Source organism: Zonotrichia albicollis, chromosome 1 (genome assembly GCF_047830755.1).
Source record: "Zonotrichia albicollis isolate bZonAlb1 chromosome 1, bZonAlb1.hap1, whole genome shotgun sequence".
In the NCBI taxonomy this organism is placed as follows: domain Eukaryota; kingdom Metazoa; phylum Chordata; class Aves; order Passeriformes; family Passerellidae; genus Zonotrichia; species Zonotrichia albicollis.
In genome coordinates, this window is record NC_133819.1 from 72,843,958 (window position 1) to 72,861,393 (window position 17,436).

General features: G+C 44.1%; 1 protein-coding gene and 1 long non-coding RNA gene across 3 annotated transcripts in view; one reads left to right on the forward strand and one right to left on the reverse strand.

The window, feature by feature from the left end:
• Positions 1 to 610: 610 nt before the first annotated feature.
• Positions 611 to 17,436, forward strand: part of LOC141729694 (uncharacterized) — a 43,662-nt gene continuing 26,836 nt past the window's right edge. Inside the window, exons 1-2 of the long non-coding RNA XR_012581123.1 lie at positions 611 to 735; positions 871 to 958. This is a non-coding gene — a long non-coding RNA (uncharacterized LOC141729694). The remainder of the gene's footprint in view (positions 736 to 870; positions 959 to 17,436) is intronic.
• CDH20 (cadherin 20) overlaps positions 13,771 to 17,436 on the reverse strand; it is a 118,870-nt gene continuing 115,204 nt past the window's right edge. For both annotated transcript variants that reach the window (XM_005481661.4, XM_074545086.1), the window contains 2 exons: positions 16,787 to 17,038; positions 13,771 to 15,363 (listed from right to left, as the gene is read on the reverse strand). In XM_005481661.4, the coding sequence (XP_005481718.1) occupies positions 14,864 to 15,363; positions 16,787 to 17,038 (752 nt within the window). In that variant the 3' untranslated portion in view covers positions 13,771 to 14,863. The remainder of the gene's footprint in view (positions 15,364 to 16,786; positions 17,039 to 17,436) is intronic.

Sequence of the window (17,436 nt, forward strand, 5' to 3'; positions counted from 1 at the left end):
TGCCTTCAGTTCACTTCTTTGTGGCACTGTTCTGCTCTTCCTTAGTTTTTAAAAAACTTGCACACAGCCACTGTGATGTGAGCCCAAGTAATGGAGCTGGCAGCAATACACAGGAGAATAGGGAAGCTGAATTGCAGTATTAGCACAGTAAAAAAAAAAAAAAAAAAAAACTGGCACTGCACCAGTCTGCAGCCGTGACTGGGTGTACAGATCATCACAGAAGGTGGATGGGGTGAATGTGCTTTTTTCACTGGGTTACAGATCTGTTTAATGATGAGACCTTGCAGGAATTTGAATCTTCAGTGGAGAACAGCCACTTTCCTGTTGCCACTTGAGTATACAAGCATCAAAATGTTTATACCCCACAGTGCCATGTAGAATACATAGAGTGTCCATTTCTCCTCCTGGGAAAAGTAGAGCTTGGTACTGTGGTGCTTTGCTCTAGCACTGTTATGAAGCAGGGATTAATATTTTGAGCAAAATGAAATTTTTTTGAAGCTAAATTTCAGCTAATTGGTATGTGAACTTTTTCTGCGGGACAGGGGTACTTAATAACACCATGGGGTCTCTGACAGGTTGAGTAAAGGAAAGATTATAAAATATTTCTTTTTGACTTTACAGGTATGTATGTGTGTTTAAAATTGCATGTGTTTTTAAATATCTGCAAATATTTTCTGAGTCTGAAAAACTGATCAGGAAGCACATTTCTTCACAGAGCCTGCAATCCTTCATCAGGTGAGCTCAGTGCAACCTTAACCAGCTGAGGCTACACTTAGTGTAGTGTAGTGTAGTGTCATCTACACTTTGTGTAGACATTTCATGGGGATTTTAACAGACCTGGGGTTTGATTACATTTTCTTTTCTTGACAGATGCAGTGGATTGACCCTGGCTGGACAGCCGGTGCCCGCCGAAGCCTGTCTGTCCTTCCCTTCCTCGACTGGACAGTGGAGAGAAAATGTAATGAAAGGCTCCTGGGTTGAGATAAGGACAGAGAGAGATCATTACTAATTTCAGTCAAGTGCAAATAGACTCGACTTAGAGAAAATCAGGAGTGAAATTGAGCTGGAAGAAGGGAGCAGTGTGGGGAAGGTGTTTTAAGATTTGGGTTTACTTCTCATTATTCTACTTTGATTTGACTGGCAACAAATTAAACTAGCATTCCTATCTCCTCTTCCCCCAGCTGTGCAGGGAGACAGGGAACGAGGCTTGCAGTCAATCCTTCATGTATTGTCTCTGTCACTTCTTCCTCTGCAGGGGGAGGACTCCTGCCCCTGCTCCAGCATAGGGACCCTCCCACAGGGCGCAGTCCTCTGTGGACTTCTCCAACATGAGTCCATCCCATGGGCAGCAGTTCTTCACAAACTGCCCCAGCAGCCCAGCAAAGGGGGAAATATTGATGTGCCAAAGTCATGGTATATGTGACAGAGAACCCTGTCAGAAACAACTGTTAGCAGAAACCCAGGTAATGAGAAGGGAGATGCTGCATTCTCACTGCTCCAGAAAAATCAGGAGCCTGTTACCTTCCAGGGTAGGCTGCCAAGCTAGTCACTCTCCTTCATCCTTGAGCTGCAGGTTAAGAGCTGGAGATTAATGGCTTCGAGGGACTCAGTAGGTCAGATGGCTTTTGTTTCTTGTACAGGGCATTGTGCTAAGGGTATGTTCATGACCAGAGCATGAGGGGTTAACAGGGCACTAAGGAGTGTTTTAGTATATGGTTAATTAGTTGTCATACATGCTGATTGATTGCCTAGCTAGTAAATCTTCTGTTGGTGGACTTATAAAATGTATTACTCATCTTTAAGATGGCTATAACAGCTACAAATCATTTGAGAAACCTTATAATTTCTTTATGAACCTATTCTTTAGAGTGAAGATCTTCATACCCTGTGTTTTTAAATTACACATATTATGACAGCATCTCATGTGAGCATATCTACCATACGGTACAATATGATAGAAAGGATCAACTGTGTTTCATAGTGGCTGCTTATTTTCCTCTCCAAGTTCTGATTCTTGCCTTTGTGAAAGTTAATACACTGCCTTTCAAGATGTCCTAAAAGGTCTGTGGCACAATCCTTTATAACTGTTGGAGGCAAGGAGAGCACAGCCATTTGCTCTGTCAGTGGGAAGTGCTTGTTTTGGGCAGTTGCACCACCATGAGAACTGAAACGTGCTGGCCAAATGGCAGGTGGTCCTTTCCAGTGGAACCTGCTGGGGTTCTCAGTGGCTTATGAAGCATAATGTAAGCTCTTGGCCAGGACTGTTTTAATTTGATTAGGTCACGGGTAGCCTGGTGTAACCCGCTGGAACCTGAGGGCGTACTGATTGTGTTTGTTTATGCTTGTTCGTGGCACTGAGGAATTATTCTAGGGACAGTGGAAACCTGGGAGTGAAGCCTGTTTCCAAACCCTCTTACTCCCAGTAAAACCCTCTCTCTCTGAAGAGCAAGGCCTGTACCAGCTCTGTCACAAACCATCATTTCCCTGCTTTTGGAGACACCCTGTGGAGGACTTGCTGACACTTTTACTTAGCCAGGGAGCTGCATGGATGAGTTTAAGGCGTAATTCTGGATATTTGTAAGGCTACAGTTTTCTTTTTATTTTGTTCACTTGATTCACCTACAAATGTAGGTAAATTCAGCCCAGTGCTGCGCTGGGAAGAGACTGCCAGGGCATTTTTTAAAATTAAATTTTCAAATGCTTCCTTCCTGCTCCTATGCTTTTTATATTAGCTTTTTGGAAATCAGAAATTGAAATCTGTTTTCTCCCTCAGGTTTTCTCTCTCTTTTTCCCCCTCTTTTCTCTTATATTGCTTCAGTGTTCAATGACTCGTTTTAGAAGTCAGCCTGTGAGTTCATGAAATGAAACAAGCCGAGAACCAAATGGTACTACATTAAGATGGGGAGGGTGTTAATACATTTTGCAGGAAGGCTTTGCAGACTTCAGACACAGGCAGGAATGCAGGGACACAGTAGGTAATATTAGAATGGAGTGAATCCCATAAATACCTCTAGCGCAGATGTGGGTTGCCAAGAGGCAGGCGGTAACAGACAACGAAGTCTGTAGATGCCAAATGAAATGTGTCACATTATGAGGCATCCTATGTTACACCTCAGGACACGTTGGCATGAAGGCTGGACATTGGAACATTGGTCCAACAAACTGTGCCAGTTTGTCTCCATGTCCTCTTAGTGCATTGGACTGATGTCATGCAGCTGTTGGAAGTGATGCTGGCTCAGCCTGGCCTCCCTGGCACCTGTCTCCTCACAGAATGCATCAGCACCCCAAAGCGGGCCATGAGCCTGTGCCTGTCTTATTTCCCTTTCCATGTGCCTTTCCCTCCTGTCAAGGGATTTACTTTAGGTGTGAGATAAGAAGAAAATCAGTCTCTTCTTTTATAATAAAAACCTGACTCCAGGAGTCTTGGTTAGTGTTCCTTGCTTTGGGGGTTTCATCACAAAATTCTTGCAATACATGTGTTTTCATTAAAAAAAACCCACCCACCTAAGAAAGCATTTCAGCTTTTCAATTATTTAGAGAGATTTTATCATGACTGGAAGCTCTGGGACATAACCTCCAAAGTTGCTAGTGTTAGTGCCAGATAGTTAAAACCAAAATACAATTACTTAGAAGAAAAAATTACTATGATGGGGTGAATAAAATTTAATAAGTTGGAGATAGCTGCCTTTTGGGTTTTTTTTTGAATGCTTGTAACTGACTTAACTGTTGCCCCTGCAAAATTGAAAACATGGGGGTACAAGAGGATTTCCTGTCCTTCCTATCTCCTAATTGCAGTGTGATTTATACTTCATCTCTATGCTTGGTATTAATGATGCAAAACATAAAATTTAAAAAAATGGCTGTATGAATTTTAGCTTTGTTATTGAAGGTTTAGCAGAGAAGGGCTCATGGAAATGTTCAAATTAGCAAGCCCATATATAGGGAGAGGAAATACTTTTTCTCTTAGCCTCTGTCTTACATGATTGCATAACCTCCTCACCTGTATCAGAAATTCCTGCTGAAGCCTTTGTTTTTTGTTCATCCTCAGATCTTTGCTCAGGAATTTCTAACATAATCCTTCACTGTATGCCTTTTTTCTTCTTCAGCTAAAAGAATATGAAGTAGGATCAGTATTTCCCCCTTATTGTTGTTCTGTCATTGTGTTCTGAATGTCCTCTTTGCAGGGATATGCTAAATATCCTCACAGCCATGAGCATACTCCCAACCAAGTGCCTCTGTCTTCTCTCCACTGTCTGATTCCCAGCTCTTTGAAATAGTACTTTTTATCCATTGTGCCCCAAATCTCATGATGAGACAGCAGCTTCTCTCTGACTTCCCATTCCTTTTGGATGTGCATGCTGTCCAGTGATGGGATGCCACCTCCTCCCTTCTCCCATGAGCTGTGCTGCTCTTAAATGAGTCCACTTGCACCTCTCAGTCAGGCTTGGCTGACACATGCTGTGGATCTCACAGGGCTGAGGGAGCACCAGGTAGGGTCAGGTTGCACATGGTGACAGTTTGGTGCAGCCTACGCGGGGTCTTTGTCTGCCATTAGATGCATCTTGACACCCTCTAACGCTGGGGTTTCTGGATGGAACCTATTCATTCCAGAGCAAGCCCCTGGTGTTAAGAAGCCTTTGTCAGAGCTATCTGAACACAAAGTAGTTATTAGTTACTGTGAACTCTGTCTTGCCCATGCCCTGCACAGCAGATCCCCTTGTCAGTCATCTTAAAAGTAGAGCACAGTTAAACAAATGGGTCCTGAAGGCAGGACCTTACAGCCAAAAAAGACTTCAGCAATAAATGCAGCTCATCCGAACACCTTAAAAAAGTTGCCAGGCTCCTCAAACACTGCTGTAGTGTGCCAGCCCCAATTACCTGTTGCAGGCAAGGCAAAGCTTTTCCTGTTTTCAGGGCAGTGCCATTGGAGCTGTTGCAGGGACTTTGTCAGCTCCATGGAAAATGAGGGATGTTGAAAGGTCTGAGGGAAAGCAGGAGGCTGGCATGTGCAATGGTGCACTTGGCTTGCAAGAAGTTGCATTAGAGCCTGACCATAGTGTAGCTCCTCATCCCTTGCCACATTTTCAGCAAAGGGAGATGCTGCTGCCTTTATAATGTATTGATTAGAGGGAGAAAATAGCATGCCTGGAGATGCTGTCTGTAGGCTCTCTCAGTGAAACTTTTCAGTCAAAACTAGGTCAGGTTTGGAAACCTAACATGTGCACTGAAGCACAAAGGCAGTGATAGAGAGGACTTGTTCCCAGTAATGATATTTTAAACAAAAGGAAAGAGCAGGCATTCTGTTTGTTTAATGGCTTCAAGCTGATTGGATGTTTCACTACAGCTGTGCTTTGCTTTTAGCTGCTATCACACTATTTACTTGCAGAGACAGGACAATGAGTTGCAGGCAGAGGCTGGCAGGGAGGATGCAACAGCAGAAGTAGCTAAATAGCATAATTTTTCTTCTTGTAATTCTGATACATTGCAGTACCCATTATCCAGACACAAAATGAGAGGTGCTCCCCTGGCCTTACAGGCAGAGTAGCTAATGTGGAGGAGACCATTATCTCTGTGTTGTGGACAGGGATCTGATGCTAATAGAACAAACAATTTGCTACAGGTTTAAAGAAAATTTTTATCACACTATATATGAAATCAGTGCCATGTTCGTGCATCTGGTCCTCAGTACAAATGTCTTTCAATTAAAAGAGGGGTTGGCCAGCTTGTTTTTGCCACATGTCAGTGAGGCAGGGGGGTAGTAGTTGGTGCTGACACCAGGTGTGTCCACCAGCAGTGGATGTGCCTGCTGGGCTGTATATCCTTGTGAAACCTGTGAAGCAGAGTGTGCAGCACTACAGGAACCCAACCCAGTAAAATGGATCCCTCTGAGATGTTACTCTTCATCAAGGTCTCTTGCACTGATGTCTTAATGAGACTTTTTTTCATCCCTTTTGGAGCTGTACAGGATCATATATGTCAGGATCATAAAATCATAGAATGGTTGGGTTGGAAGGGACTATTAAGATCACCTAGTTCTAACCCCCTTGGTGTGGACAGGGACACCCTCCACTAGATCAGGTTGCTCAAAGCCCTGTCCAACCTGGCCGTAAACACTTCCAGCAATGGGGTATCCACAGCTCCTCTGGGCAACGTGTTCCAGTGCCTCAGCACCCTCACAGTAAAGAATTTCTTCTGAATATCTAATCCTACTCTTTCTGTTTGAAGCCTCAGCAGTCCCTTGGGCACCTCTGGTCCAAGGGGACACCTCCTGTGTGGCCAGCAGATGATGGCCTGGGATAGAGAAACCCTCCTTTACTGGTGAAATCTTCCTGTCCTCAGAAGAATGTCTAAGGTAACATGCATGTTTTGCTGAGGATTCATCCCCTCTCTCTATTGTCTACAGAAAGAGTTTAGACATTTAATTATTTTGGCATCTGGTAATTTTTACATCTGGTCTGCATTTTTTCTGGAAAAATGGGACCTGCTGTACTATTGGTCTTAAATCCTGTTGGGCTGCACCACGACACTCAGCCTCAGCTGATTTTCTTTAGCAGTAATATTACAATAATAGAGTAATACTCTCCCAGGGCTACTGATAACAGAGCCACTGTACACATCAAGAATGCTGTGCTGCTTTAGTTATTCATATTTGTGGTGTGCTTTGATGGTTTTGGAGAGAAGGTCTGACAAACAAAATATTGTGATTGCGGCTGAGTGAGACAAAGGGAACGATCTAGGATCTGGCTTGCCACAGCATTTTGTTCAAATCTACTCTAGATAGGCTTTAAGGGATCCTGCATCCCTACAGCCTCTGAATGCTTTCCAGTAATGTGTTAAGAAAAGTTACCAACATCTGCTGCATGTGAGTCATCCTTCTTTTCCTCTTTTCCCAGAGCTAGAAGGGTGTGTGCTTTTTGAAAAGAAATATGCAGCTTTATATCCTATCTAGCATGTGCCTGGGGCTCTAAAATGCTTAGAAGTCTGCTAAGATAAAAAATAAAATTCTTCATGTTGTTATGTGAGTTTAGAGTGGGTAGTAGAGACAGTTACCCCTGTGGTAGGCTGGCTAGAAAGCCGCAGCACAGAAAGACCATGAAAATTTGCCTGACCTGCATGTAGCATCAACATCAGAGTCAAAGCCACACCTCAGGTCCTGTAGTCCCTCGGTGCTGGTTGTTGGTGATGAGCTGGGAAAGCCCACTGTGCCCTCTGTGGCTTACACAGGGTTATAGCTGTTCACCAAAAGTGTTGGTGGCAGATGCCTTGCTTTCTGTGAGCCCAGATATGAAAACCTGGTACTGGGATCATTGGGAAGGTTTTCAGTTTTTCTTGCTCATTCACCAAACATGTTTTTGGGGTGGCTGCTGCAGTGGTTTATAGACTCTAATTCCTCCCAGGGGATGGAGCTGTTGTCTTTACACTGACTTTTGTTGCACCAACCTGCAAATGAAGTCAGGGCTGGCGAGGCACTGAGACTATTCCTTATCAGAAACTGTTGACAGAAAATGCTTGTTTAATTTGGTCTTGTTCTAAGCAAAGCCAGCAGTTTACCACGTCTTTGAATGTGCTGTTCATTTATCAAGCAGAACCATGAGGTGGATGAAATTTTTCAGAGAAGATGAAGGAGGCACAGTATCTTATAAATCGATCAGTTTGGAACTCTTACTGTGAGTGATGTTTCAAAAATGCTAACATCATCTGTAATTACTCAAAATTACACATAATTTATGTTGTGCTTGTTCACTACTCTAACAGTCTAGGAAAACACTTTACAATTAACTCTGGATGATAATATTTAATTAGAGCTTTCAGACATTTTTATCCTACTCATCTGTTTTGAGCTGTAAATGCAACATTGACTTTGGATTTCTTTAGTGGTTGGACAGTTGGCTGAATGGTAAATGATAGGTTCAAATATACAGAAATAATAGAGTGAAATTCCCTTGGATTAGTAGCAGAGATAATTTTCTGTTGAGGGACTACATTTATCATTTAACTCACAGATATGTTTATCTTATGGGTAAAAAATAATTTTGCACCTGAGCTATAGCTCAAAATTCTATTGCCTACCTGCCACCAATGCCATAGGCCCGATTTATTAAGTTGCAAGAGGAGTTCTGTTGAATGACAAAGAATGACTGTTGGGACAGGTTACCGTTTCTACAATGATGTCTTTTGAAATCTTCATAATTTTTTAAACTTCCGTGTGTTTCCATTTATTTGTTCGTAAAAAACACCAGACAATTCTGTAGCAGAATTTGCAAAACACTTTTCAATCTCAGGACAAGGGCATAGTCTATAGGCATAGCGTATATTTCCCTCCTTCTAGTGTACATCTTAAATGCAAGATCATGGTCCGTGGGCACAAGACTGAGGCTGTTGAAAGTATGTACCTCAACTAATTAGCTTTCTTTCTGGGAATATGTCTCTAAGCTGAAAGTAAACAAGAGTTTTTGTAACCAGAAGGCTGCTCTGAGGTTAGACTAAGTCATATGCAGGCTGGGGCTCTGTTTACGTTTCCATTAAGATGACATTTGATTGCTTGTACCTCATTTTTTCTACTTTTACCACCTTGGATACCTATGATCTTACAGATTGTTTGGTTGAGCTTCGTAAAGAAATGACTTTGTTGGCCAGGTTGTCTCCATTTGACAAGCCTCAAGAATATACTAGGCAAAAAATAAAAGAAATAGTGCCAAATAACCCATCATATGTTAGCACTACCGCTTGAAAGAAAAGTTTTCCATTATTTTTCTTTTCCTAGATATGGTAGAAAAGACCAAATCTTCAGTTTGGCACTCATCATGGTACTGTGATGCTGAGGAGGATCATGTTGCACTCTGATTTACCCTTGTGTGTTTGGCAGAAAGAATCATAGAATCATCAATGAATCACAGAACAGTCTGGGCTGGAAGGGAACTTAGAGATCATCTAATTCCAGCACCTCTCCCAGGGGCAGGGACACCTTTGACTGGTTCCTCAGAGCTCCATCTAGCCTGGCTTTTAACACTTCCTAGAACATCTGGAAGTACTAATCCTTTAACTAGGGATTCAGCTTCCTGAATTCCATTATGAGTCTGCCTTGCCACAAAGCAGAAGCAAATTTTGACCCCCATTATACTAGATGTTGTCATTATTATTGTTATTGGTTTTATGTGACATGGCAGGAACTTCTGCCTCTAGTGTTAAGTGCTGTAGCTCATGCACCTTTGGGAAAAAATTATAGGGTTAGTCATCATGGAATCAGCCTGTAGATATTAAGAAGTGTGTTTGAAAATTCATATTTCCCAAGAGGCCTATTCCCTAATGGTGAACTTAATAACAAATGGGTCTGAAAATGATATTCAGACTGTACTGTCTCCTACATCAGGTCTTAAAAAATCACATGATTTTTTAAAGCCATCGTGAAGTGATTCTCTTCTACCTCCTCTACCATATTACTCTAATGTCTCTTGGGGAATACAGTATCAACATTGCTCTGCTGCTTCTGCTCAGTCAGTGCTGCAGTGGCCTGATGTGCCACCTCTGAGGTCAACAGCAAAATACCTGTGTGTCAGTGTGGGCAAGGTCTTCAGAGGGTTGACATAGGAAAGCAAAACAGAAAATCTGTCCTTAAAATCTTGGTTTGACAGTGAGACTCCCCAGCTCCTACGGCTTTCCTAGCATCCCAGCTCTGACTCCACCTCAGTTTCACTGCTGTCTGATGATTTTTCTGTGTATTTCAACAGGATGCACTGATACAGATTATTACTGCATCACAGTCCAAATGAGAGGCAAATCACTGACCTTTATGCAGGAGAATGGATCCCTTAGGTGATACAGCTGTTTTGCAGCAGTGGCTATCTTGGAGCTGTCTGATGCCAAATGCACTGCTGTGAGAGAGACAGGGGCACAACTGAGTGAAACGCAGCTTCTCCTCCTCTGGATGCTGCACATCTCAGCAGGCACAAATTAGGATGTCTTGGACAGACCCACTGCCTGTTTACACCAGCTTTGTGTGGAGACAATACTTTAAAGGCTATTCCTTGAGCTGGATGAAATGGGCTGTCTCACACCCTGACACACAGGACAAGGGAGAGCAAAAGTAAAGATTTCCTCAAGTGCCACCATCACTTTTCTTGAGTCCACCTTCTCTCCTGTGTTTGATCTACCTGATAGCTAAGCTGGCATAAACCAAGGTGATGTTATTAGTAAGACTTTGGCATCACAAACACAAAACTAACTGAATCTCCACAACTTTGAACTTGTCCAGGTCAGAACTTTTCTGGAATCTGTAAGGTATCACTTGTGCATCTTTTGTATGCCTCCTTTCTCTTACTTGTGGCCAGGACAAGTAAGATGTGGTGCATAAGCAGAACAGACTTCTGGGACATATCCATCCCTCCAGTTTGATGGTTCCTGGGAGCTGTGCTCAGACAGCAGGTTCTAGCTTGTGCTATGTGAAAGTTGATCAAGGAAAATACTGGCATGGGATAATAAATGATATTTCAAGGTGACCAAAATATAACTTCTGTGTCCCACAAGGATTTGTGTCACTACTGGCTTTAATGAATGGTCTAGAAGGGAATTTTAGGCAACAAATGTGATAGCGTAAAGTGATTAAGAGCAATAAAAGCTGGAGGAGAAATGACAAAATCAAGCGGGGCCCAATACAGCTGGATAAATGGGCAATGCAGCCACAAATGAAAGGTAGTATTGTGGAATCAAGAAAATTTACACTAGAAAAAATGATGTTAACTCTTTTCATGCATTCCTGAGTTCTGAAGTTTTATTTTGTTCTGAAGTTCTATTTTGCTCTGAAGAGACCTGGAATCCTTGACAGATGGTTTAAAGAACACTGCTACTAAGAGCCTTGGTGTTATGACCAGTGCAGAATAAGAGTGGCAGGTCCTGCAACCTACCTAGACAAGGCAGAGACGGGTGGTAGGAAAAGGAAAGGAAAACATCAGAGACTGTAGTGTTTGCCCATGGTCACTGGTACAACCAAATGTAGGGCAGAGGGCTTGGGAATGTCTTGCCTAGGGCCAGACTGAGCAGCAGGGGTGAATCTCTAGAGGCCCAGCCATTAACTGAGAGGCATACAGCTCCAGGGGGCCATAGCATCATACAGATGGCCAGGATGGGGGGGAATGAATCACTCTTTGTCTAACTCTGTTTGTTAGAGAGAGAGAGTTGAGATGGATTGCTTAGCCCATATGCTCAATTTTTAAGTGGCTGAAATTAGTAAAATGACTTGCATGCTCTGTTATTCTTTCCTCTGAACCACTGATTTGCAGCCACAGCTGAGACTAGGGGATTGTTGCGGGATGGTAAGTCCTTTTTGTTTTCCATGAGAACTGGCAGCTGTGGAAAAAATGTCATCAGAGGAACAAGCCAAAATGAATAGTGGTAAAAGCTCTGTACACTCAGACCAGCCTTGGAGCACAAGGGGATTAGGGACACTGGTGAGGGCGCATAGGACCTTGTCCTGGCCCTCTGACATTTCTGCCCTTACAGCAGGGCAGTGGATAGAGTGGCTGCCGTGCAGAACTGAGACTGTCCCTTGGAGGTGTCTGGTGGCGTGGCAAAGCCCAGTCCCTCCACCATGGCAGGCTGAGCTCCCTGGCTGTAAACCATGAGCAGGTTTTACGTAGTGCTGCAAATGTTCATGCACACAGCCAGGGCTGCCCTTGAGCAGGAGGCTGAGGACCTGTGTGACCAGTGTGCTTGTTTCACTGACAGTCTGTGGCACCATGCATTTCCTTTGGGCTTGGAGTCTCCTCTTCTACTCTGAGCCTGCTGAGCCCTGATGCGTCTGAAAATGGATCCTTTTCATATCTCATCAGCAAAACCAGAGGGTTCTTCTGTTTTGTTTGTGGCAGTGTGATAGATGCAAGTGTTGGTTGTTGGCATAGAGATTTCACAGACTGCAGAAACACTGTCACCTGTTCCATAAAATGGAAAAAAAGGTGCCAGGCTGCCAAGTGCCTACTAAACACCAGCTGATAAGTGTCGCAACATCAAGCTGTGCAGCTATTGACTGTGATCACAAGTGGAGGCAAACCTGAGGACAATCAGAGAGCCTAATGCTGCCATGCAGCTTAGGAAGGTGGGTTATGAATTCCCCTGTGGCATGAGTGCAAGGCCCTGGCAAAAGGGCTGCTGGTCTTTCCATAATGGGGGATACACACCCTGGGAAGTGTTTTGAGTCCTATTTCTGTGGACTCAAAACAGACCGTCAGGCAGCTCATCCTGGGGTAACTCTCATGCAGGAGGTTGAAGGCAGTGTGATGCTGTACGTTTACACCCCATCCTCCCACTCTGCCTACAACGGGAGATTTAAACCATCATGGAATCAAGATATGAAGAACAATCTGGAGGCTTTTTTGTTACTGTGGACTGTGACTACTGGGAGAGACAGTAGTTTTCTGAAAATGCCAAATCATAGCTCTGTGGAGGAACAAGGTCATCTATGTGCATTGCAGGCTTGTATGGCTGCAAGGGGAACACACCTTAAACTTCCCCTGGAAGGCTTTCAGCAACGAGTCTACTGATGCCTAGAAAAACTGCCCATAAAGGTGACAGAGCTTTAACAGCTGGGGCTTTAAGAAGAAGGAGGCATCTGCTTAAAATATGTAAAACTATTGTTTAGATCAGGCAGGGAAGTGGTGGAATAGATGTGCTCCTGCCTGTGTTCTGTGGTATCTGTCATGGCAGGAGGCAAGGAAGCTCTCAGACTTGCAACAGCAACTTTGTGTCCTTTAGACTACTTCCTTGATCATGATGATTGCAGTTCTAATTGAATGCTTTAAAATCAATATGACATGTGAGGGTCAGTGTTACAGTATGAGTAAAAGAATCACTATCAAATAATTATCAGTGCTCTTTCTGCAATGGTGTAAAGCATGTTCAGGTCATAAGCAGAACCCTTGGCATACTGTTTGTGAAGGCCCAGATTTTCATCACATCAGATTAACAGGAAAGAAGTCACTAAAACCTGTTTTCCTTGGTGGATGCATAACTCTCCGGGGATGCGTGGCATTGTGTGAGTCTATGGAAACAAGGCTCCTGCTTTAAATTGGTACAACCTAAGATTAGCAAAGGAGAGATATGCAATGTTTGTGCCCATCTGCAACAGGAACTGAGCATGGCATGCCCATAGTGGAAGTGTGGTAGCTGGGTGGTTATGTGCACTATGTGTGCACATCTATTTTCTGGGCAACTGGAGGTGTAGAGAGTCCTTAGCTAGAAATAAACCTACAAATTCCATTGCAGACTGTTCTGCTTTCAGAGGCCTTTTGCCACTTTCCATGAAACTTGTGTTAGTGTAATTTCCCTAGCTCTTCTCATTTACACATACAAACACCTGGGCACAAAACTGACTGCAGAGTAAGAATAAATAGGTATTTTATTTTAGTCTGTTATGGCTCTGAAGGCATGAGACTCTTATCAGGGCTGTGTAACTGGTTTCCAAGCCTATCAATGCCCCGGCCTTAATGTTTCAAAAAAATCAAGCAAGACTTTCTTTTGACTTCATCATGATTCGATTAGAAAAGTAACTAGTTTGGTGGGCTGTACTTGGGCAGATTCTCTGCTAAGGGCAATGTCCAAGTGAACAATGATAAAAGAAGCAGACAATCTGCTCACTTCTGCAAACGGAAGCCTTGTATCCTTGACACAATGCTGATGAACCATTTTTTCTTGATGCTCAAGGCATGTCAAGCTGCAGATGAGCACTAACTGCTGTGTGCAAAGTAGTCAATAAATTGCCATCAGACTTTCCCTTCTGTTTAACTTTTATTAAAAGAGGTGCTAAGGTACTGTACTGTATGCAGTACATCATATTTATTACCAAAATTAACAAATATACAAAACTTATACATGTAATTTTCTTACATCCATTTATTTGTCTATAATACTGCATTTGTTCAAGTAGGTTATCTACAGTATGTAAACATCCCTTGGATTGACCTCACACAGATTAGGAAAGCCCATCTAACCCATGTAGTTACCAAATATAGCTTTTTCTTATTTTAAAATTTATTTGGCTTTCATTGGTAGAATCTAATCTTCACATTTGGCACATGGAAGAGACATCTACAGTGCAAAAGAGGCAGATTTTCTGGTTTTGTTCTGAGCAGTTTAGCAGAGTCATGGTTTTAAAGAGTCAAGAAATAAATTTACACAAACTTGATAGGAGATGGATTAGTGTTAACGCCAGTGACTCACAGATCAGCCACTAAACTAGAGCAGAAATCCAAAGCCTCTTCCCCAGCCCTCTCAGTCACGTGGGAAAAGAACCTCCAACCTCAGCCTTGTTTCTAAAGGATTAAAAGAGAGCTCTGTTAGCAACAGAGGGAGGAGTTTAGTTTACAAGGAGCCCTCTGAGATTCCAGTTTCAATTTTCTGCTTTGTGGATTTTTTCTTTTGTTAGCAAGCAATTCTTTTCTGTTTTAATGGGGGAAGAAATGACCAGTGGGAAGCAACTCTTCTGTGGGGACAACTTCTCAGTGAGTTGGAGATTACAGGTGGAGTTTACAGATCTTTGAACCCTGATGTATAGAGCTCAGTAAGCTGCCATGTACAAAGGGGAGAGAAAGGAAGAGAGAGAGAGAGCAATGCCGTGGAGCTCTCCAGTTTTGCTGTAAGAACCAGGAAAAAACTTCCTTCCTTCTGTTTCTCATAGTTTCAAAAATGTGACTTAATTTAACTGAGTAAAGCTGATCCAGAGAGACTTTCATTCACACCCTTCTTCCCATTCTCATCCAAGCACTGTATTGCTATTTTTTCATGAGGCCTCACCCATGTCCGTGGAAGCATCTGATGAGAATGGACCGAACTGGACACCGTTTCACATGGAAAGCCCTCTGCCATTCCTCTCCTGTTACCACAGAACCCCGCTGCTGTCCGTGGCCCCGTACATCTCAGCCAGCTTCTTGAAGCGCGGCCCCCAGTCCGTCAGGTAGTCGTAGCTCTGGTCTGAGTCTGTCGTCACGGACTGTAAGGAGCTGAGCGACTCTGCCACCGAGCCGTTCCCTTCAAACATGTAGGTCTGCAGGGAGTCGAAGGGAGGTGCCCACAGGTCCATGTCAGCTTCGTACAGCTTGGCGAGCACGTAGTTGTGGACGTTGTTGTCCATGATGCACGCCTGAGGCACGTATCGGGAGAGGCTCTCTATCTCAGGGAGCATGTCCTGCCGGTTCTTCACCACCAGCTGGGCCTCCCGCGGGTTCCACATGGCGGCGATGTCGAAGGCCTCCGTGTCCTCCTCCCCGCCGCCCTCGTCATCATACCTGACGATGTTCTCGTGGATGTTCTCCTCCTCGTCAATGATGTACGGCTGCTTCCGCTGGCGCCGCATGGAGAGGATGAGGAGCACCAGCACTGCGGGAGCCAAGCAAGACACGGGGCTGTCAGCAAGGACACAGATCTTGCCGGGGCTTCAGACTTTCCTCGGCCCTACTTTCCACTGGGTGAGCCCAACTAGCCCCTTGGATTTAAAGAGCTGTGGTGTTTGCAAGCTGAGGGGTGTAGAAATCTCTCTCTCTCACACCCCAGTCAAAACTGGTAGCTTGAGGTCCTGCTAATCTGTCCCCTTCCTCACCTGAATTCTTAACACCTGGTGACACAGGACATGGATATCTAGAGGTAGTTGCCTCTTTTAAGCTAGCCGGCTCAGAGGTCAGTAACAGTTTATCTGCAGCAGCAGTGCCATAGAGATATTTTGCTTTCTGCTCTGTGGGTGGGTTTTGCAGCCTGCTTTGGGGATGCCTCTTGACCTGGCCACTGCATGTGACAGAGATGGATGGTCCTAAGGCACCACTGTGATATGTGTGCCTACACAGCAAAACGCAGAGCTAGCCCTAAGTCTGCGGTAAGGAATTTTTTGTTTATCTGCAAGCCTCCTGCAGTGCTGCAGTATTGGTGCTCCTCACCCTCGCTGTGCTTATTAGCATGGGGAAAAGTGGTTGTACAGGCACCAGAGCCCTTTTCTTTCGAAAATGTGCTTGGTGACTTGGTGACTATTTCCAGTTAGAACTCAGAAAAGATTTTGGATACTGAAATTTGGAGCAAATGTATCTAGGCTCCTTTGAACAGCCAGAACTGAGGCCCTTTAAAACAATTTTTCCTGTATCTTACTACACTGTTCCTCAAACTGGGTCCTCTGAAACTTCAGAGAATGTGTGTTTTGAGCTAGTATATCATGATTTGAGAGAGTGAACAAGGGAACTGAAGTTCTTTTGGTACCAACAGCTAACAGTGGACATAGAATGTCTGAGCAAGGAAAGCATGAAATTTAATTGTGGAGACAGAACTCATGCAAGACCCTCAGCTCCTTTACTGCAGCACAGGCACCATTTAAATGTAGAGTCTCAAGGAAAAAGGATGGAGGTGGGGATATCTCTCTCCAAGACAAGACAAGAAATGGAACTGGGCTTACCACTACTGTTTCCTGTGGATCAGGATGAGAAACTAACCTGCCCCCAAGCCACAGCTCTCAATACTTCCCACTGCCATACCCTTACAGGAAAACATGGTCATATCAGACATGCTAGCACTTTGGGCATCTGGCAGAAATATTTGCAGGCAATACCTTTTCCCCCATTCCTACAGTCCAGATCCTGAAACCATATGCAGCTGACTACACCATGGAGTCCTTGATTTGGCCCTTTAGGCATGCATGCATCTACATATATAGGTATACACAGATATGTGTGTGTGTGTTTGGGTCCTACACCTTTGATGCATCAGCACCATGGCCAGAACTGAGAAGTCTGTCCCTCCCAGGACGAAGTGCAGACTTTACCCAGCAGGACGAAGATGCAGGCGAGGATGGCGATGAGCGCGCCTCGGCTGAGGCTGACAGGCAGGACGTAGGCCTCGGCGTTGCAGGACATCACCACGCCCTCCTGGTCGCAGCTGCACACGTGCACGGTCAGCGTGCCCGTGCTGCTCAGCACCGGGCGCCCGTTGTCGCTGATCAGGATGGGCAGGTAAAACGTGCTCTGCTCGTTTTGTCTGAAGCCAGAGCGCCGTGTCAAAATCCATGCTGTATTGTCTAGGGGCAGGGGATAAACAGAGAGGACGGCTTATATGCAGAGCAAATACATTCAGCAGAGAAATAATGTTTAAATAAAACCAGCCTTAGACCCCCATTCATTTTTTTCTTCTCTCTTATTTTTTTTTTTTATCAGTTAATCACTAATAATTTTGCCTCTCCTTTGCCTCTTCCAGTATCTTCTCAGGCCATAGATCCAAACCTGAGAGGCATACACACATTAGGAGTTGCCTTTACCCCTTGTGATATAAGATGCCCAGAGCAAACTCACAGTATTCAGATTTCAGAGGGCAAGGCAGAAATGAGCAATTGAAGGCAAGTTGTTGTTCCTGTTTGCTTATGCTCAGCAGCTTTTCTAGGTCTCAGACGCTGCCACCATTTTGGAGATGCTGGCATAT